Source organism: Ictidomys tridecemlineatus, chromosome 2 (assembly GCF_052094955.1).
Source record: "Ictidomys tridecemlineatus isolate mIctTri1 chromosome 2, mIctTri1.hap1, whole genome shotgun sequence".
Classification (NCBI taxonomy): domain Eukaryota; kingdom Metazoa; phylum Chordata; class Mammalia; order Rodentia; family Sciuridae; genus Ictidomys; species Ictidomys tridecemlineatus.
The window spans coordinates 71,800,147-71,822,372 of NC_135478.1; the positions used below are offsets into that span (position 1 = coordinate 71,800,147).

General features: G+C 44.3%; 1 protein-coding gene across 1 annotated transcript; it reads left to right on the top strand.

Moving 5' to 3' along the window:
- The first annotated feature begins 2,542 nt into the window (after positions 1–2,542).
- LOC120891232 (mediator of RNA polymerase II transcription subunit 15-like) lies at positions 2,543–21,576 on the top strand. The gene is made up of 4 exons (XM_078038803.1): positions 2,543–2,738; positions 6,008–6,095; positions 17,723–17,774; positions 20,867–21,576. The coding sequence occupies exons 1-4, from the start codon at positions 2,671–2,673 to the stop codon at positions 20,911–20,913; spliced, it is 255 nt and encodes an 84-aa protein (XP_077894929.1). The 5' UTR covers positions 2,543–2,670; the 3' UTR covers positions 20,914–21,576.
- Positions 21,577–22,226: the final 650 nt, after the last annotated feature.

Sequence of the window (22,226 nt, forward strand, 5' to 3'; positions counted from 1 at the left end):
GCACTTTCATTGTCCCTATCATCCCCAAGCCTCAGATAACGTTAAGCAAGCCAACCACACAATGAAAGACATCATAACGAAACTATCTTTAGAGACTCATTTAGATTGGGTTAAACTCCTTTCTCTTGCCCTACTACACATGAGGGCTTTACCAAAAAAGCCATCCCTTGCTTCTGCCTTTGAGATAATGTATTGTCATCCCCTTCTCTCCCCAGGAATCTCACCAGAGCCTTGGCCCCTCCCGACCAATATGCTCTTCACCTCCTCTTCCTTATATACTCTGAGCTATGGAAGCAACAAGATTGGTTGCTTTCAGATCCAGAGAACTCAGCTGCCACCTTTCTGCTCAAACCAGGAGAATGGGTCTACTTTTCTTATGCAGGGGAAAGATCTCCCCTAACCCCCAAATGGGAAGGGCCATTACAGGTAGTCCTGTGTACACCCAATGCTGCAAAACTCCAACAGGAAGGAAAGAAACCCCCTGGATTCATACTTCTAAGTTAAAAATGGTGGCAAGCCCTCCAGAGGACAATCCCACCACAGCTCCCAACCTTGCAGTACCCCCACAATCGCCCAGATTTACCTGTGAGATATCCCCAGATAACCCTCTCAAGCTCTGTTTTTCACAGTCACACACCACCCTTCATCCAATTCCAGAGGAGAACACACATAAGAATGGGCCTCCGGATAGGATCTAGGAACCCACAGCAACACAGTATACCCACACCCTTTTTAGAAATCAGCAATTGGCACAACAATCCTATTGGGACCTCTTCAAAAACCCCGTCAGCTGCTGGATTCTCTGGATACTGGGACCTCTAGTTGGTCTTTTTGTTTTGTGCCTTCCTTCCTTGCATTTTAAAATTCCTTCAAGGGGAAATTAACAAAATCTCTAACCAAACTTTCAATCAGCTCCTCCTCAGGGATTACCAGCTACTTGCCAATGAGCCAGGCGACATGCACATCCAGTCATCCCAAGAAACCTTCACCGAGTGCTGAAAGATGAAGATACCAAATGACAACTCCACCAAAGGGCCATCTCTACCCCACCATGCCAAAGAAATAAGCCCTTGGTTTTCAGCCTTATATGTTCTAATCTGCCTTCTCCTGGGCATAGGCTTTTTCTACCAGCCCTACAGACTGGACAACATGACAGAAATTAATGCTGTTTCCTTTCATAGCCACAGGGCACATTTATGGCCTTCTCCCCGGAGGAAATTGATGCCTTCAGTGCATGGATATGGGGCCTCCTGGCCCTTGTTCTCCAACCAACTGACCGACCTCCCTCCCTCTAAACAATGCCCCTACTCAGCAGGAAGTAGCCAGATCAAGTACAAAGCCCCCAAACCAAAACAAAAAAGAGAGGAATGTTGGTAAAGATGGCGAATGGAGTGCTTCTCTTCCAGGAGCTCAGGAAAGTTGGCGCCCAGAGCACTTCTCTTCCAGGAGCTCAGGTCCATGATGCACTGAATGGCGAGCGAACCATCAACTCCAATCCCTGTGAATGGAGCACCTCCAATCCCTAAAGTGGCTCGAACTCTCAGCCAATAAAGAAGTAACAGCCCTTGTTCCTCCTCATCCTGTGTTAAGCACATAAATATCAATACCCTGTTTCGGGTTGGTTCCCTTACTCTTACTCTCTCTTATTCTTACTCTCTCCCCCCCTCCCCTCTCTTCCCCCTCTTCTCTCTCTCCCCCTCTTCTCTCTCTCTCCCCCCCTCCTCCCTTCTCTTCTGCAACTGGCCGCTAGAGTTCTGCTAAAAAAATCTCGGACAGGTAACAGTTCTTTTGTCTTATTGAGTTTATGGAGCTTTTCTATCGTCCTTTACAAAGACTGAAAATTAACAAACATGGTTTGTCACAAAATAAAGCCATGGGTGGAATCTGAGATTACAGATCCAATGGAAAGAAGCATCACAAGAGTATCTGGTAATTCACTCCTCAGTGAGTCACCAGACTCAATACTGGCAGTCACAGGAAGGCAGGGAACAGAACCTTTCACACAGTTGGTGTTCACACATATTTGATAGAGAAGCACCCTCTCTCTGGAGTAGAGACTAGGGAGGCTGAGACAGGAGGATCACAAGTTCAAGGGCAGCATGGACAACTTAGCAAGACCCTGTCTCAATATTTTTAAAAGGGGTTGGAAATGTAGCTCAGTGGTAAAGTACCACTGGGTTCGATCCCCCAAAAAAGAAGAAAAAAAAGAAAAGATCCTCTCCCAGGTATTGCTGAAGACAGCTGACTAGCAGTTTGCCTAGCTACTCCTGAGGGATTCAGACCTCAAGGACTTAAGAGGCCAAAACAGAGTAGGGTCATAGAAAATGTTAAAGGCCAGCCCCTCCACCGACAGCACTAGGAGTTGCACGCAGCAACCACTCTCCAGCTCCAGACACATAGGGTACAGGCCACGAAAGACCGCCGCTCTGTGAGAAGGCACATGACTCCCTGATGCCAGGGGCTGGGAAAGCTAACAGGTAAAGAGAACTCCATTTCCCGTAGGCCCTCACACGTGACTACATTTCCCACAATCCGGCGCTACTTCCGGTGCGGCCAAGGATCCGCGGACGTCTTCCGGGTTTGGGCCTGGCTGTGGTAGAGGTGGCAGCACCTAAGGCGGTAGAGGCGGAGGAGAGGTGGGACGCAGCTTGTGGGAACTGGGTTACCGGCATGGAAGTATCGGGGCAGGAGACCGATTGGCGGAGCGCTGCCTTCCGGCAGAAGCTGGTTAGTCAAATGTGAGTAGGGGCCGGGGCCGAGGCGGAGGACTGGATGGCTGGACATTCCTTTCCCGCGCGGTGGGCGAGGCCGAGGCCGAGGCCGAGGCTGGACCCATTTCTAGACCTCGGCCCGGGAACCTGCGGGGTCTCCAGGGCACCTAGAGACCAAAGGCACTCACGACTTTCCTGAGCCCAAGGGCGTGGTCCTCGGTGGTTAGCCCCTCTGTTGGCGGGTAAGGCTGTTTGTTAACTTTCCCGGGGACGCAAACCAGGGAGCCTTGGCTTATGAGTCATCATCTTGAGCTTTCTCCTTCCTCATTTGTGTGCTTTGGGTGCAGACTTTGATTCCAGAGGAGGGGGTGAAAAACTGGAATTGGTTTCTCCTCCCTACGGAACTCCAGTCCCTCACCACTGAGTACTTGTTTAATTTAGCAGTTTTTAACTGAGCTTACTGCAGAGTTGTGCTCACCGCAGAATTGCCAGAAACACAACCATTGCCCTGGGCGATGGAACTGTCAGTAGAGAAACAGTTCCTTGCAGTTTGCTCCCTTAGGCTGTGGGTGCTGCAGGGGCTTCTTGCAAAGTCGCAGTTAGCTGACCAGGAGCACCCTTGTGGAGTAGGTGATGAACAAACTGAGTCCTAGCAAGACATGTAGGAGTGTGAAATACTAACATTCCAAGTAGAAGATTGGGGATATGAGAGAAATTAATTGCATAAAGAACCTTGTTGGGGCTGAGAGTTCCAGGTTGAGGAGTAAGGACATCCTGGAGATAATGGATGAGGTAATCCAGTACTGTCATGTTGTTGATGGGAGTGTTGTGCTAAGGAGTTTAGCCTGTATTTGATAAATGGCCTACTTTGAGGTGGTGAAATGCAGATCGTGTTGGGAAGATCCCCTGAGTCCTTGGAAATGAATCAAATACAGAAGATAGGCATTTAGGCTGATTGGGGAGTTTTATTAAGCTCTTGGGGGACACACACCTGTCCTTCATCCTGTTTTCCCCTCTGCTAGATTACTGCCTATCATATTTATCTGTAAAATGTGGGATGACTTAATTAGACAGGAGATTATAAAGGCCTGCTTAGGGTAGAAACTGAAAGAAAAAGACAGGATTCCAGAGAAAGGGAAGCTTGTGGACAATACTGGATGACTAACTGGGGGTGGGATGAAGCAGTGTGGAAGAAAGGAAGCTGGCAGAATTCTGGGAATCCTTAGTACTGTGGAAGAAGTGGGGACTGTAGTGTTAGTGGCTTCTTGGTATCACCACAGTATAGCCTCTGGAGAGGTCTGCAGACTTTGCAGAATCATTGAACAGCATTTTATTGAAGCATTGATTTATTTCTAGGTGAAATCTCAAAGGATAACCCTCATCACCACTCAGGAGGGAGGGCTGGAGAAGTGTCAGGGCTGGGGGAACATTAAAAGTTTCCTTTGGGTGTTGAGATCAACCTGTGCCATGCTGGCCTCAGCTGTGCCCACCAGGTCCTCACTAGCCCTCTTGCCTGTGTTATGCCTTTGCTGTGCTTGCTTGTAAATCTGATCCTGCGTTCCATGTGGGCTGGTTCTCATGTTACTGTTTTATATCACTCCTCTCACTTTTCTTGTGAACCTATGGACCTTTCCACTCATGCTTCTGCTCCACCCCTGGATGCCTTGCAAGCAGGAACCTGTTGCTGCCTTACTTGGCAGCAACAGGTTTCTGCTGCGGGCTTTCGGAAGCAGGAGAGGTAGAGACTTCAACCATGCTTGTTGAATGAAGGATCTAATAATGCAACGGGTCAACATTCTTTTATTTTTATTTACATCAAAACAGGTTTGTACATCTCTTAGCATGAATCCTCCTTTCTGTGATTTTTTTTTAAATATAACTTTATTTATTTATTTATTTTTTAATGTGGTGCTGAGGATCGAACCCAGTGCCCCACACATGATAGGCAAGCACAATACCACTGAGCCACAACCCCAGCCCCTTTTCTTTCTGTGATTTTTTTTAATATTTATTTTTTAGTTGTAGTTGAACACAATACCTTTAGTTAGTTAGTTAGTTAGTTTGTTTGTTTGTTTATTTATTTATTTATATGTGGTACTGAGGATCCAACCCAGGGCCTCCATGCACTACGCCAGTGCTCTACGGCTGAGCCACAACCTTAGTCCATCTTTCTGTGATTTCTTTAGAGATCACAAGGGTGATGCTGCAGCCCCATATGCACATTCTTTAGTACCCTGTTTGTGTTTGGAGTGGTAAGGATGTTTTGAAGCACCAGCTGGACTGGCTGGTTTATTTATTCCATTTCAAATGAGGCCACAGAGCCCTGACAAGTCTTGTTTGTTTGTTTATTAGCAAGTCCAGTGCTGGGAAAACAGGCAGGAAGATCTACACTACAGGGAAGAAGGCAGACTGTGAACAGAACAGAGCATCGTGTCTCTTGGGAGATAGATGCCCAGCTCAAGCCTGCTATCGTGTTTCTTCCTTTCTAGCAATGCATACCTGTTCTTTCTCTGTGTGTTTGTGTTATGCATGTGTGCATACATGTGTGTGCAGGCATGGAGGAGGGTAGTGTATGCTGTCATTCAAGGGAAAACTGAGTTTAGCTCATGTGCATAATTCTTTATAACCAGGAGCAGCAGTGTGGTATAAAACTTTTAGTAATATTTTCTCTTGTTGTACCTCTGTTAGTAAATGTGTTTTGAAGATGTTTTTCACATTCATGTGATCTGTCTCCTTCTGTCCCCAGCTATAAGCTGTTGAATTTGGGGCGGGTCTCTTTGGTCATGTTAGGAGAACATGAATTGTTCCACATAGGGACCCTTTCCTTGGGAGGAACTGAGAGATGACTTCTGTGGGCCCCTTCACTCTACAGAGGAACATTCTGAAACTGAGGTTCCATTGTGCTCAGTGGCAGGTTTGGGTAGGCACCCAGGTCTCTCAGAGGGCAGGAAGTAGAGACTGGCTGGCCACCCAATGGTCTAATGCATGCTTGATTTTGTGTTGGTGGTGAGCAGTCTCTAAGGAACAAGTCCCCTTTCCCGTCATGCCAGTGGCTTGCTTTTGCTTCATAGTGACCACCTTTCCTATTCCTTCTTTCTCATGGCCCTGTCCTCTTACTCCCTTGTTAAGCTTTCTGTCATTGCTCTGTTGAGCATCCCTCCCTACATGTCTTGATGGGACCTCAGTGAGGCTGCATTCTGGGAACAGCACCTGATCCTCCCAGGGGCAGCTACCATGAAGGGCCTGATGGCTAAGACTTGCTATTGTGTGTAAATATCTCTTCTTTTGTGTTTCAGTGAGGATGCCAAGAGGAAAGCTGGTGTGGACCACAGTGTATCTAGCAAGGAAATGGAGAACCATGTATTCCTGAAGGCCAAGACCCGAGTAAGGCCTCCTTGGGTGGAGCCCCTTGATTGAGAGTGGGATGTTGCAGATTCTGAGAACTCTCTGCTAGGGTCCTAGGGAGTGGGTTGTTTGGTTGCTCACTGATGAATCACAGACATGGTTGGCGTTGTGTGCAGCATTCTCCTATCTATGTCAATGGAATGAGGAGGATAATGGGTGGGTAGCCCTTGTCTTCACTGCTGGTATCTTCGATCTGTGGCCAGCTCCTATGAATCCTACAGGGAACTCCCTCAAAACCTATTGTTCCCATGGAATGGGGAATGCTAGGAGTAAGCACTGATTCTCTCCTGAGCCGCAGCTCAACAGGGATCCTCCCTGAGCCCTATAGGCTCTAATGCATGGATATACAAGTGTACCTATTCCCTTTTGTGAAGTGAGGCAGGTAATAATGGTTAAGATCTGAGCCCTGGGACAGCATAGGTGGAGTGGGTAGAAGGATTTCTACAATGTGACCTCTTGTCTTGGGTTTCATATGATTTTCTTGCTTCTTCCCTGGGCTCTCCCCAGGGCAGAGCCCTTCTAGTAGAAATGAAGCAAAATGGAAGAAATGATATGAAATTAAACAGTGATATGTGTTTGAGTACATAGTTGTTTAAGGAAGAGCCCCAAGAGCATGCATATTGAAGTGGGGCAAGGTGGCTTCTATTGTGAACATGTGTAATAAGTATTTTGTTTTTCTTTTAAGAGCATTATTCAGATTGAATTCATATACTCCACAGTTCACCTGTTTAAGGTGAACAGTTCAATTGCCTAGGATATTCAGAATTATGTGAACTATCACTGTAATCTAATTTTAGAATATTTTTCCAAAAGAAACTTGGTGACCATTAGCAGTCACACCTCATTTCCCCCCCAGTCATTAGCAACCACTTTTCTACTTTCTGTTGCTATGGATTTTCCCATTCTGAACTTTTCATATAAATGTAGTCATACAGGACTGGCCTGTAGTTAATTGTTAAAGTGCTTGCCTAGCATACCTAAGGTCCTAGGTTTGATCCATAACACTAATTAAAAAAAAAAAAGCGATTTATGGAGAATTTTGTGTGTGTGTATGAGTGAACCATGTTATAGCAGGTACCTGATTTATTTTTATTTATTTATTTTTTAAATAAGAATTATCATATTCCATTTATTTATTTATTTTAAAGAGAGAGAGAATTTTCATATTTATTTTTCAGTGTTTGGCGGACACATCTTTGTTGTATGTGGTGCTGAGGATTAAACCCGGGCCGCACGCATGCCAGGCGAGCACACTACCGCTTCAGCCACATCCCCAGCCCTGATTTATTTTTATTGCTGAATAACATTCTGTCTGTGGATGGATAGATCGTATGTGTGTGTACACATACACATAGCTACCTCCACTTATCAGTCGATGGACTTGTTTTTTTTTACACTTTTGGCTATTATGAATAATGCTGCTGCAAATATTTTTGTAAAATATTTGTAGGGTGTGTATATGTGTGGTGCTGGAGGTAGAACTCAGGACCTTGAGCATACTAGGCAAGTGCTTCTCTACTGAGCTACATCCCTAGCACAGTGTAGAATTTTTTTGTGTAGACAAAGTTTTCCTTTCCTTTGGATACATACCTAAGGGTGGAGTTGCTAGTTCATGAAAACTCCATGTATAACTTTTTGAGGAACTATCAGTCTGTTTTCTAAAGCAGCTGTACCATTTGAACCCACCAGAAGCTTATTAGGTTCCATTTGTCCCCAACACTTATTATTGTCCTTTTTATTGTTGTGATTATTTTAGTCAGCTTTTTCACTGCTGTGACTAAAGGACCAACCAGCACAATTATAGAGGAGGAAGAATTTATTTGAGGGTTCACAGTTTCAAGTTTATTTGAGGCTGATTCCATTTCTTGGGGCCGAAGATGTGGCTGAACATCGTGGCAGAGTGTGTGACAGAGGAAAGCACCTCTGATCAGGAAGCAGAGAGACTGACTGTATTCTCCAGATACAAATATATACACCAAAGCCATACCCCAATTCCCACCTCCTCTAGCCACATCCTCAACTTCATTTACCTCTCAGTAAATTACTAATTGGGTGAAACTCTTAACCACCCAGTCATTTCTTCTCTGAACCTTCTTGCATTGTCTCACATGTGAGATTTTAGGGGACACCTCACTTCCAAACCATAACAATTATCATAATGAATGTGAAGTGGTATCCATTGTACTTTTGATTTACATTTGCCTGGTGAGTATAATATTCAGCATCTTTTTATATGCTGGTTGGCCATTTGTATATATTCTTTGGAGAGATGTCTATTTGTTTTCTTTGCCTATTGTGGGTGTGTGGAGGGTGTACTAGGAATTGAACCCAGGAGAGCTTAACCACTGAGCCAAGTTGCCAGTATTTTTTTTTTTTTTTTTTTTTGCGACAGTGTCTTTTTAAGTTGCCCAGAGAGTTTGACCTTGAACCTGAAATCCTCTTGCCTCAGCAGCTTGTGTTGCTGGGATTATAGACATGACCCTTGTCCTTTTATGTATTTATTTATTTATTTAAACATAATACCTTTATTTTATTCATTTATTTTTATGTGGTGCTGAGGATTGAACCCAGGGCCTCGCATGTGCTAGGGTAGCACTCTACCGCTGAGCCACAACCCTAGCCCTTGTCCTGTTTATTAATTGGGTTGTGGTCTTTTCCTTTTAATAGTTTTTTTAATCTTTAATTTTTTATTTATATATTTGGGGGATGGGATATTTTACTGATTTTGTTAGTTTGTATTTTCTTATACTTAAAAGAACTTTGATGAGGCTTATTTAACTGACCATCTCAGCTTTAAAAATATAGTCATTGTTAAGCACTGTTTACTGTTTATCCATAACAAACAAACTCCAAAATTTAATAGTATAAAGCAGGTAGTTGTTTCTTCTGATTGTGTAAGTCAGGAGCAGGAGCAATTGGAATTGCCCAGCTGGACTGTTCAGGTTTCTCTCTGACATCTCATTCATGTGGTTGCTTAGTGAGGGTAGCTGGGATAGTCTGGAAGGTCCGTAAAGGGGGTTCACTCAGGTGACTGCATGTCACTTTTCCCAGTATGGCCTCCACTCTGGTATCTCTAGTAGCAGAGCTCAGACTTTATTATATAGCACTGTGGCTGGCTTTCAAAAAGAACAGTGGGAGCTGCCAGCCTTCAGAGGTGTGGATACAGGATTTTTTAGTTTTTTAATTTTATTGTGTGTGTGTGTGTAGGGGATTTCACCCAGGGGCATTCTACCATTGAGTTATATCCCCAGCCCTTCCAGGCCTTTTACTTTTTATTTTGAAACAGGCTTACTAAGTTGCCAGGGTTGGCCTCAGACTTCAGTTCTTCTGCCTCAGCCTCTCTAATTTCTGAGATTATAGGTGTGCATCTGCATACAGGAAGTGTTAAGTCCAGTGAAGATTCCGGGTTGGGAAAATCACCTTTGCCTTTTGGTGTGACCAGTGGCCAGTGATTATTGCCTAGCTATAATGGAAACTACCTCAGAGACCTTCCTAGTAGCTGAGGAGTAAGCCTTTCATCCCAAAGGACATGCCTAGAAACACAACAGCCTCTCACCATCCCTGTTCACTCTGCCTTAGTCTTTCATTTACTGCATATCGAATTACTTATGCTGCCCCTTAATGATTCCAGTCCATTTGCTTTGTTTGAGTTGGCTCTAAATCCCTAATTTATAAAGGAGGCCCTGGCTAATTGAAAGAGAAATGTTTATGAGAACAGTGTAGGAAAATTCCTGTGTCATTTTCACAGAGACAGACATACTTGGGCACTGCCGTCTGTATTTGTCTTCAGGTCAAAATTGCAACTCAGGCACACTTTAACCTCCCCTGCTGCCTGAGACCCTGTAGAACAGCTGTGAAAAAAAATTAAAAAGTAGGACTCTGGAGCAGGGGAAAAGTTAGGGAATAATGATATCTCTGTGGACCCAAGAGGAGCTCTGAGGTAGTGAGTCACGGAGAAGGAGGATGACCTTCCCTTGGAATTCTGATATGCTTGCAGGTTCAAAGATGCCTCTGTAAGGGTACTCGAGAACTAATGAGCACTTCAGGCTGTTTAGTGTATGCTCCAGGGCAGAGAAAACCTTGAGTGTTTTTCTCCAGAAGAATTCACCAAATTTCCAGAGTCGACACATGCTTCCAGTGTTCATTCCCCGAGTTAAAGCCCTACCCATCTTGGCATTGGCTCACTCTAGGTTTCATAGCTAGATCTCCTCTTCAGATTACAATGTGATGTCCCCGTGCAAGGCCATCTTCTGAGTTCTTCATGTATGTGAATCTCTTGAGCCCCACTTAGACCTATAAAGTGGGTACAGTATTATTTTTCCCAGTCAACATACAAGGAAATTCAGTCACACACATGCTAATTGCCCTGCTCAAAATATCATGTGACTGGTTAGAGGAGAGCTGGGTTGTAATCCTAGGGGTCTGGTGTCAGAGTGGAAGCTTTTAGCCATGTTTCTCATTGACTCCCACTCAGCAAAGCAAAAGACATACAGACACCTACTTTAATCCTTGAAGACTTTAATTCTTATGGATGGGACTCCTCTTTGTGAAGGAGCTGAGGGAAACAAAAATAGCCATGCCTGGGTGGTAAGCCATAGTTCATAATAACAATCCAGGCAGCCTTCTGATAGTTCAGGAAGATTCAGCTGTCAGGGGTCCTGGCACCTGTCATCACCTATAGGGGCAGTATGGAAAGATGCTTATTGGATATATTCCCCCCCTCCCTCCCCCCCTCTCCCCTCCCCCCTCTCCCCTCCCCCCCTCTTTCTTTCTTTCTTTTTCCTTTTAGTTATAGATGGTCACAATGTCTTTATTTTTATTAATTTTTATGTGGTACTGAGGATCAAACCCAGTGTCTCACATGTGCTAGGTAAGTGCTTCACCACTGAGCTATAATCCCAGCCCAAGATGAGCATTCTCTTAACTGTTGAGATCTCCTAGAAAGTCCTGGGATTGTGCTTGGTGCTGCTGGTTCATAAGGAGGCTCCAGTGTTCTTATCACCATTAGCAGTGTTGCTTTGCTTTGATGAATTTCATCTAAATGTATAACAGTCAGGACTTCTGCACTGCCTGTAGTAAACATTTGTTCACGAGCCTAATTTTAAATTCTAATTGTTCAGTTTTCAGGAGCTGTATGTATGAATGTATCCAGGGCCTAGAGAAACATTTTACAAACATCTAGAGAGCAACATTCTCCCTAATTTACCTGTGGGAAAAAACAAGTACAGGGCAAGTCAAAGGATGCATGATGCTTAGCTCGTTTGTTGGCTTGTGCATACTTGGATTCTCTCTTGCTCTCTTTGTTGGGTTTTTTGTTTTGTTTTGTTTTCTTCTTTGCAGTGCTAGGAATTGAGCTCAAGGCTGCTTTATCACTGAGCTACATCCCCATTCCTATAAGGAAACATGTCATAAAAAAGTAAATAAATAAATGAATGCATACATACGTAATTTGAACAAACAAATCTAGTTTCTCTTACTTTAAAGTCCAAAAGTCTAAAAATCAATATCACTGGTCAAAAATCACCATGTTGGTAGGTCTGTATTCCCTCTAAGGCTCTCAGGGACAATTTTCTTTACATCTTCTAGTTTTTGGTAGCTGCTGGTGTCTCTTGGTATATGAATGTGTCATGGCAGGCTTCAAGACTCAGCATCATATGGTAAAATGTCTCTCTGCTTTATCTTAACATCACCTTCTTCTCTGAGTGTGAAATTTCTTTCTGCCGCCGCATCATGAGGTTTTATGATTGCAGTTAAGGGCTGCTCCCCTTTCTCAGGATCATTAAGCACCTCTGCAAAAACCCTTTCTCAAATAAGGAAACACAGGGTTCCAGGGGATCAGACCTGGTATATTGGGGCCTATTATTTTGCCCACTAAAGATGGAAAGTTGACTAGTGATTGCCTACTGATGGGGCTGAGGTTGTGGCTCAGAGGTAGAGCACTTGCCTAGCATGTTCGAGGCCCTGGGTTCGATCCCCAGCACCACTTAAAAATAAATAAATAAAATAAAGGTATTGAGTCCAACTACAAATAAATAAATACATATATACATATATATATATATATATATATATATATATACCCATATATAAACTACTGAATGGTATACTTTAAATGGGTAGACTATGGAAAGTGAATTATATTTTAATAAAACGATTATATTTGTGTATATGTGTGTGTGTGTGTATACACACACACACAAACATATATATATTTGTTTAGTTTATGTTTTGAGATAGGTTCTCACTAAGTTATGCAGAGCCTTGCTAAGTTGCTGAGGTTGGCTTTGAGGCTGAGTTTGAACTTATGATCCTCATGCCTCAGCCTCCAAACTTCTGGGATTACAGGCATGTGTCATCATGCCCAGCTAAAACTTGTAGAGAATGTGTCTATGTCTATCTGTCCTTGGTAGCAAGGTCAGGGCAGCATGGTTTCCTTGAGTGGGTAAGGGTAAGGGATGTTGTTGGGGCTGCCTTGGCTTGAGAATTCCCTCTGAGGTTTGATACATTTTTAAATGTATTAGGAAAACTTTCAGAGACATAAATGTCCAGAATCGTGGAGACTGAAGTTATTGCAGTTTGGCCTGTCTGGGTCTCTCTTGAATTGTTCAAGGCAGGTCTCAGCTTTCATGGTGTTGTATCCCTGCAAATGGAGAATTTCTCCACACAGGACACGCACCAGGGCCCCACTTAACAATAACCCAACCTCAGTCAACATAAAGGCCTTATTCATGTCTCAGCAGTTTTTTTCCTAGCAGTTGGTTTATATGAATCAGGATCCAAATGAGGGTCTGTTCTCCTCTCAGGCCTCTCTCAGCCTGTAGAAAAAAACAGCCCAGCAGTCTTCTGCTTGGTCCCTGATGCCTTGCTCACTCCTGCCTGCCCACTCGTTGTGAACTGGGTGCTAGGTTGAAAGAACAGAGGGGTATAGTCTTGTTAGCAAGCATGGACCCAAGGTGACCTTTTCTGATATTTCTGGGTGACTTGAGCTTCAGTGAGGCACAGTTGTTGGGGGTTTAGAGGGGTGGCAGCCTGACTCCTAGTAAAGGTCTCCATTATCCAATAATTCTTTTGTTTAATTAAGGATTGCAAAATGGTAACTGTCTTTAATTCTGGCTCTTCTATATTTATCACATGGAAGTTTTTCTGTCAAGAAGCATTTTCTGTCATCAGGGAGGAATTTTTTTTTTTTTTAATATTACTTGTTCTAGACCATCAGGAATGCTGTTATTATTCCTTCCAGGACAAAGAGTGCCCTCAGTGGGCCACAGATGGGTTCTCTTCTTTGAGCAACGTTTTAACTTCAGGGATGTGTATTTGGTGTATTTCAGTTCATTGTATAGTTTGCATTGATGTTTACATGGTCCTGTCCTCCTTCAGTGGTAGCTCCCATTCCCCCTGCACTCTTAGGACTCCTTACATAACCCTTTTAGTCTTTTCTAGCTTGCTGGTATTTAGGCCCTGGGATTACCTGTTCCTCTAAGGATCCCTGAGTCCTTTTTTGAAGGTAAAATGGCATTCAGTGCATGCAATTGTGGACTCAGCTCTGCTCATTGCTTTTGGGCCTTTTTGTGAATAGAACTAAGAAATACATGTTTTTGAAATAACAGAAATGCCCCATAAGTCAGGTGTGGTGGTGCATACCTATAATCCCAGCAGTTTGGGAGGCTGTAGCAGGAAGATTGCAAATTTGTGGCTAGCCTCAGCAACTTCATGAGACCCTGTTTCAAAATTAAAAGGAAAAAAAAAGCCAGGTATTATTAAAGTGATGTTTCCAATGAAGATTACCTTTGCAGGATTTTTACTTTGGTTTTAAACCAAGTCTTTTCTGTTACAATGAACATCTTGTTTTTCAATATCATTAGCATAATTGCTTGCTTTACTTTCAAAGGGTTTCAGAATAAATGGCTTAATACCACTAATAACAAATTGTAGACTAAAAGTTTGAGATTATTTTGCAGCTTTGTCCTTTAAAATATACTCCTTGTAGCATGTTTAGGTTTTTTGTTCCCTTTTTTTAAAAAGGCTACTCAAAGGAATTCTTTTCCCTGTATGTTTCTACCACTGACTTGATAATTAACTCATTTGTTTTGGTTGATTTTGAATTTGGGGGGCATTGTACTGCTTTTTTTTTTCCTTTTTGGGGGGGGGTACCAACAATTGAACTCAGGGGTATATGACCACTCAGCCACATCCCCAGAAGTTTTTTATATTCTGTTTAGAGACAGAGTCTCACTGAGTTGTTTAGGGTCTAAGTTGCTGAGGCTGGCTTTGAACTTGGGATGCTCCTGTCTCAACCTCCTGAGCTGCTGGGATTATAGGTATGTGCCACCACTCTGTTTTATCTTTTCAGGGGTAAAAGATTTACATGTTTTCATGAAAAGACCAGTAGGTTTGGAAAAGGCTCATTTCCAGCCCAGTTACTCTTTCTTGTTTACCCATGATTTTGGTTTATTCTTCCAGTATTTTTTTTTTTTGACAGATTTAAGTGATTTGGACTTCCCAGGTCTTATACAAAAGGCAGCATTTAGTAACAGAGTACATAGTTGATGGTATTTTATAAGGAGTGTGCAATCTTCTCCCACTCTCTCTGAGGCTCACTCCATGGCATATTTTTGAGCCTTCCTGGTAAGTGGAAGCAATAGAAGTGTAGGAGCCAAAGGAAACCTGGGAATGGAAATGAGGCAGTCAGGTCTAGGGGGAGAGAACAAGCAAGACTTGCATACGTCAAGCATATGTTCAGAGTCTTAAGCTTGTATGTGTGTGTTTGTGGTGTGCCAGGGATCAAACTTGGAGCCTCACACATGTTAAGTACATGCTCTACCATTAGGCTACCCTCTCAGATGCCTCGAGCCTTTTTTTTTAAATATATATATTTTTTTAGTTGTTGATCAACCTTTATTTTAATCATTTATTTATATGTGATGCTGAGAATCAAACCCTGTGCCCTTACAGATGTGAGGCTAGCACTCTACCACAATCCTAGCCATCAAGCCTTTTTTTAATGCTTTCATTTTCTCATCTGTGATCTGGACATATCAGCAGCACTAGATGGTTGGGGGAATTAAAAGCAACGATATATGTGTAGTCTTTAGAGGAGTTTTTTTTTTTTTTTTTTTTAAAGAGAGAGTGAGAGAGGAGAGAGAGAGAGAGAGAGAGAATTTTTTAATATTTATTTTTTAGTTCTCGGCAGACACAACATCTTTGTTGGTATGTGGTGCTGAGGATCGAATCCGGGCCGCACGCATTCCAGGCGAGCGCGCTACCGCTTGAGCCACATCTCCAGCCCTTTAGAGGAGTTTTGTCAGGGGTGAGTGTCTTGAGTGTTGGTTGCTCTTGTTATGGAGTTATTTTTTTAATATTTTGGGGGGGTTGTAGATTGATACAATACCTTCCTTTTATTTATTTATTTTTATATTGTGCCAAGGATCAAACCCAGTGCCTCACATGTGCCAGGCAAGTGCTCTACCACTGAGCCACAACCCCAGCTTTTATGGTATTGTTGTTTATGGTTTTTAATAACAGACTTGGGTGTAGCCTGGTCACTTTAAATTTTTGATAATGAGCAGAGGAGTTGGAGGGAAGATAAGGTAGTAGTTAGCTGCCCTTGCCCTTTTTTCCTCGGGCCATTATGGCAAGATAGGTGCTTTGGAGCAAGAGAGTACCATTATCTCTCTGTCTGGACAGGGACTGAAAATTCTCACCCGTAGGGAGGTAAGTTAGGTACCATCATTCACAGCAGAAAATAAGCAGCTGGGGGCATAAAAGATAGCCTAGCCCTGGAGGATCAGCACTATAATGTCATATGCTGGAACTGACCCATAGACTTAGCCCCACATATTCTTGGGTGACTTGCTTTTGGGAGAATATAAAAGATGTGTTTCATCCATTAGAAAGTTTCTTGACCATCAGGGTGACTTACTGACCCTTTTTCACAGAGCGTCAAATTTGCAGAGCTGAACTAGACCTTAATGGCTACCCAGCTCTGGGCCAGGAGTGGCAGGTGGAAGTAGGCACTGTAGCATGGTAACATCTACTCATCTGACTACTGGCAGTGGGTGTAACTAGGATCTGCTTCTGTGCAGAAGGCATTAGGGACATGCTCTTGAGCATCCTTTATCATGTCTTAAGTCTAGGTAAACCTGTTTTTCTTTCATGATAATAGAGAAAACTCAACAGTTTCTTTCAAGGTATTGCAGACCTACAAGGTAGTCCAGTCCCCTAATGAGAAGTCAGATGTGGACTGGCTAACTTCCAAGTTCTCTCCCCCTAGACCTGACTGCCTCATTACCATTCCCGGGTTTCCTTTGGCTCCCACACTTCTATTGCTTCCACTTACCAGGTCATTCAGGTATGTGACATTGGTAGGCAACTGAGTATGTATGGGGGTCCCTTCTACCCCTAGCTGTTGTCTTTCCTACTAGAAATTATTGGGGCCATTAGAAGTTAGAGTACTAACAGAACCCCCTCAGGTTCCCTGTGCTCCAGCAGTGCTTCCTTGTATCTTTGTCTCCTCAGCATTTCCTCCCAGCTTCTTTCCACTGGTCCTTTTCTCCTTCCTGTTGTCCTGTTCTAATTACCCTAGCTGAAAAATAGCAGTGGGGTGGAGTGTGGAAATAGGTGAAGAGTGATAATGATGTAAATACAGTATCTTTAGATTTTAACCCACACCCAATTCATGTTTATTTTCTTGTCCCTTTTCTCTGCTGTCTTGTCTTTTGTCTAGTGGATCCTCAGTACCACAGTGACTTAGGAGGATGATTGTGCAGCAGCATAGGAATAAGGGCTTCCCCCTTCTGGGCTGACTTGTTAGAGGGATGGGTATTTCCATGGAGAAGAAGCATGCTTCTCTGAAATAAGATTTTAACTCAGACATCCTTCTCGGTAGTGATTTCCCCAGAACACCCTTGAGTGCCCACAGGACAGTTAGTGGAAGGTAGGCCCTTCTGGGCAGTTCCAGAAATGTGGCAGCTTAGACAGGGCCTGGGCAGTCAGTGGCTTTTACCTGACACCTTTGAGTAGCATTTTGCTCCCTCCCTTGCCTGTGTAGCTAGTAGTGAAGCATGGATTCCCAGCAGGCACAGCCAGGGGTGCCCCATGCAGATTTGTGTGCACATACCACATCAGCAAGGGAAAGGCAGCAACAGGCTGGTCATTAAAAACAAAAGCTCTTCCATACCAGTAGTGTAAAGATAGCAGTGGCCTGTACACTTCTGCTTCTGATAGGCCTTGACCTTAGGCCACCTTCTTGCCTCTGGACCTGATTTTGCCCTCTGTGACAAGAAGGGACTTGAGGTGACTCTCAGCTGAACGATTTTTCCATTTGTTTGGAGGAGCTGCCTTTTGAAGGCTCTCTGTACCTTTCTTTCTTTGTTTCTTTGTGCCTTTTATCAGCAGCAGAGCAGAGCACTGACAGCTCTCCTCTGAGAGATGGATTCCAGAGGAGGCTGAGCTGGGCTGAATGACTGCAGCCATCTCAGTTGGCCCCAGAGGCCAGCAGCCTTGAAGGAAGAACCTCTGGTTGGCCAGGATTGAGGGGGTGGGATGGAAGAGTCACATGGCTATGCTTCTCCATTTGGGATTTAAACTGCTTCCTGTTTTACTTTTAGGACGAATACCTTTCCCTCATGGCCAGGCTCATTATCCATTTTCGAGATATTTGTAAGTAAGATTTCACATTTCTGGTTTGTTGTGATCACTGTGAGAAACAAGTTCTGTTGCTATCTGTTGGCTCTCTGGGTGGATCTTGTTCCTGATTTGGAACATCTGTGTCAGCTTGTCTGCTTCTGGGAAATTCCTCACTGCATAGCATTTGATTCCAAATTCTCCATCCTCTCAGAGCCTGAGTCTCAAAAATGCTGATTCTGACATGGAAATGTTGGCCTCAAAGTGGTCTATACTGGATTGATGTTTTCACTTGTGTACTTGATCTCTGTTTTTATAGAAAGCTTTAAACTCTGGGCAATTTTAAATAAGCAGTTTACCCTGGAGCAGATGCTTTCTTCTTAATAGTTGGCTTTATTCACCTATATAGGCCTGATTTAAATGTGTGTTTCTGTGACTTGAAGCTTCTGGGTCATCCTTCTAAGTTCCCACCCCTTGTTCCCTGCCATGTAGAGGGTCCCTTCACCTCATGTTGTATCCCCTGACTTAGGGAATTCTTTTGTTCTCTCAGACTGACCAGGTAGTGGCCCTAGTTCTTAAGTAGATGCTGGCACAACTTCTACGAGGACCTACCCCACGGGCCCCTTCATTTTCGGCCAAAGACCCACCACCCAAGATGGCCCTGGGCCCTGTTAGTATACCCTAATCTCAAGACACCTATGTATCCACACCCTAAATGCCAATTAAAGGGTCACTGGGCCATGGATTGCCCAGCCCGGCCCCCAAAGATCCGCCCTGAGCCCAGACCTGATTCTTTTGTGGCTGGCAACGGACTACTGAAGGGGCCTTGGAACTATCCACCCCCCCACCCGTCCCCCGATGACCACCATCACCTTTCAGGGAGCCCAAGGTCACTATTATGGTGGATGGTCACTATTATGGTGGATGGACGCCTATATCCCCTTTTAGACTCATGGGCCACTTATTTAGTCTTTTTTTTTTTTTTTAAGAGAGTGAGAGGAGAGAGAGAGAGAGAGAATTTTTAATATTTTTTTAGTTCTCGGCAGACACAACATCTTTGTTGGTATGTGGTGCTGAGGATCGAACCCAGGCCGCACGCATGCCAGACTAGCGCACTACCGCCTCAGCCACATTCCCAGCCCACTTTTTTAGTCTTAAGGGAGTTTTGGTGACCCACTGTTTCCATCCTGTTCCCCCATTGTCGGATTAGAGGACATAGAATCCTTCCCCTTAAAATCCTCAAGCTCTCTTGTACGTTTTACCACTATCCTTTCTCTTGCCAGTTTTTGGTAATGCCCCAAGACCCCATTCCCCTATTGGGAAGGGACATCTTAGCCAAATTCCATGCCTCCATCACACTCCATCCCAGCCTTTCTTTTATCCTCAGCCTTGCAGCAGCAACCCACACATCCATAGGCTCCCCTACTTCTCTCTCTCCGGAGGTAAGCCCTCAAGTTTGGGACAGTTCCACACACTGGCTCAGTGTGTTCCTGTCGGAATTCATCTTAAGGACCCTCAGCATTTCCCTTGTCAATCTTGATACCCTCTTCCAACTAGCAGTCTTCAAGGCCTACAGCCCATTATTAAGGACCTATGGTTCAGGGGCTTAATAAGACCTCATCACTAACTGCACCATTTGTCAAAGAACCAATCCTAATACCCTTCTCAGACCAGGCTCCTTTCCAGGCTCGAAGACAATTTCCAGGATCCGATTGGCAATTGGATTTCACACACATGCCCAGGGTCAAGAGGTATCTCTGTCTCTTTGTCCTTGTAGACACTTTCTCAGGATGAGGGGAAGCTTTTCCTACCACCAACAAAAGGGAATCCATGGTCACCTCTGTTTTGCTCACAGATGTCATCCCAAGATTTGAGGTCCCTACCTTGTTGGCATCAGACAATGGCCCGAGTTTACCTTACAATCCACACAACTCATTGTTGAGGCTCTCCACATTCCCTGGAATCTATACATCCTCTATCATCCCACCTCTTCAAGCAAGAACACGTTAAAGTCACCCTAAAGGAGACCCTCACCAAGCTCTCCCTCGAACTACATCTCCACTGGGTTAAATTTCTCCTAGTCACCCTGTTTCACCTTTGGGCATTCCCCAAAAGGCCAACTCAAACATCCCTTTTAAGGTGATGTATGGAAGCCCATCCCTACTATCTGTGATGACTCCTTCACCCTGCATTCTTCCAGAACATCTCAGTCACCTCCTTCTTAGTTTCATCCAAACACAGATTTGGAAACACCAGGAAACTCTATTACCTGATCCTTCTCCCTTGTCACACATCTCTTTCCCCTTAACCCCAGGTGACTGGGTATATTTCTCTCTTCCTTCTGGTGACATGCCTACCCTGACTCCTAAATGGAAGGGCCCCCTAAGGATTATCTTGTGCACTCCCACTGCTGCCCACCTACAGGAGTCCCAGGCAAACTGACTTCACAGATTCACATTTCCACGCTGAAACTGGCCCCACCTCCGACTGAGGGAGCCGAGACTGACCGTCCACCATCCTCCTAACTACAAATATGTCTGCTCCATCACTCCTGAGAATCCTTTAAAGCTCCACATCTCACACCTGAGGGTTCCTTCCCCCCTTCTCAAGGAGGACCTTCCCCAACCCGAGAAACCCTCCCAACAAGATGCCTCACTCTAGTTCCACCCGTGTCTTTTGCCACCCTCCTGGCATCCACCTCCCTCACACCTACCCAGTCGGCTTCCTCAGACATCCCAGATTGCCCCAACAATTGGGATTTTCTTGTTTTGTGACTTTCTACCATGAATCATAAAATTCCTGCAGGATCAAACAGGCAAAATATCTAGTGAGACCTTTAACCAGATTCTCGTCAGGGATTTCCAGCTACTTGCTACTCAGAGGAACCTATCCCTTACGTGAAGGCCTCACCAATGGCTGACAGAACTTCACCATCGTGGATATGGAGCTACAAAACGGAAACACGACTGGGGAACTTCACTTGCCTGTCACACAGGGTTTCTAGGCCCATTCACTTTTGTGTGCCTCCTCCTGACCGCTGGTCTTTTCTCAGCCAGTCCCTTTCACTGGACTTCTGGCCAGAAGCTAAAGTGTTGTCTCCTCTTTCCTCCTCTTCTCCTTACCTTCAGGTGTCTTTGGTGTTTTAGGGTTATCACGTGGTGCACCTGCTTCGTAGAGTCCACGGAGGCCCTCCAACAGGACATCTGGCTGAGTCCCCCCATTTGCAGGGACAAAGATTGTATCGAGACTACCCATGACCTATGGCTTTGAGGAACTTTCATCGATTTCGGCCCCAAGGAAATTCACATCTTCAGTGCCCTGGCCTTTACAGCTATGCTTCTCTTGTCCCCACACCCTGACCACCACTCCCTTCCTTCACACTTGTCGTCCCTCTCCAGCAGGAAGTAGCCAGAAAATCTCATAGCCCTGTTCCCAACACAAAAACAAACAGGGAGGAATGTTGGGTATTTGGAAGACTCCCCGCCAAAGTTAAGTTTCCTCTCAGGAGAACATCACTTACCCCTACCCCTCCTCTCCAAAGGGCGCCAAGACAAAGAGCACCAAATTCAAAGGTTTTCTTGACCAATCCCCACAGGACACAGTGTCTGCTTGCTGTTCCTGAGTCACCCTGCCAATCAACACCTGCCAAGTCACCTATACAATCCTTCTTAAGCCAAAGCTTGCAAGCTCTCTGCCTTCTTCCACTCTTACCTCTTCCTCTTCTTTCTCTATCTCTCTGCTCTGGTCTCTTTCGCTCTGCTCTCCTCTTCTCTCTCTGGTCTCTGCCTCTCCTTTTCTTCCCCTTCGGACAGCCCCCCAATAAAATCTCTTGGTTGAATCTGTGTCTTGGTGAGTCACTCGTGTTTCAGTGTACACCTGTAATCCTAGCCACTAAAAAGGTTGAGGCAGGAGGATTGCAAGTTCAAGGCCAGCCTCAGCAACTCAAAATAAAAAAAGGTTGGGTGTATAGCTCAGTGGCACAGTGGCTCTGGACTCAATCCAGTATTGAAAAAAAATGTACAAAAGAGTGTTAACAGTTACACTGCTTTATGAATATGTGAATAGACTAGAAAATGCTAAATTGAATTCACAATCCCTAAAATATGGAACCAACCAAGGTGTCTAATAGATGACTGGATAAAGAAAATGTGGTGGGGCTGGGGATGTGGCTCAAGTGGTAGCGCGCTCGCCTGGCATGCGTGCGGCCCGGGTTCGATCCTCAGCACCATATACCAACAAAGATGTTGTGTCCGCTGAGAACTAAAAAATAATAAATATTAAAAAATTCTCTCTCTTAAAAAAAAAAAAAAAAGAAAATGTGGTGTGTGTGTGTGTAATATTTTCCCCCCAATGGAATATTACTCAGCTTTAAAGAAGAATAAAATTATGGCATTTGCCAGTAAATGGATGAAGCTGGAGAATATCATGCTAAGTGAAATATGCCAATCCCAAAAAACCAAAGGCTGAATGTTTTATCTAATATGTGGA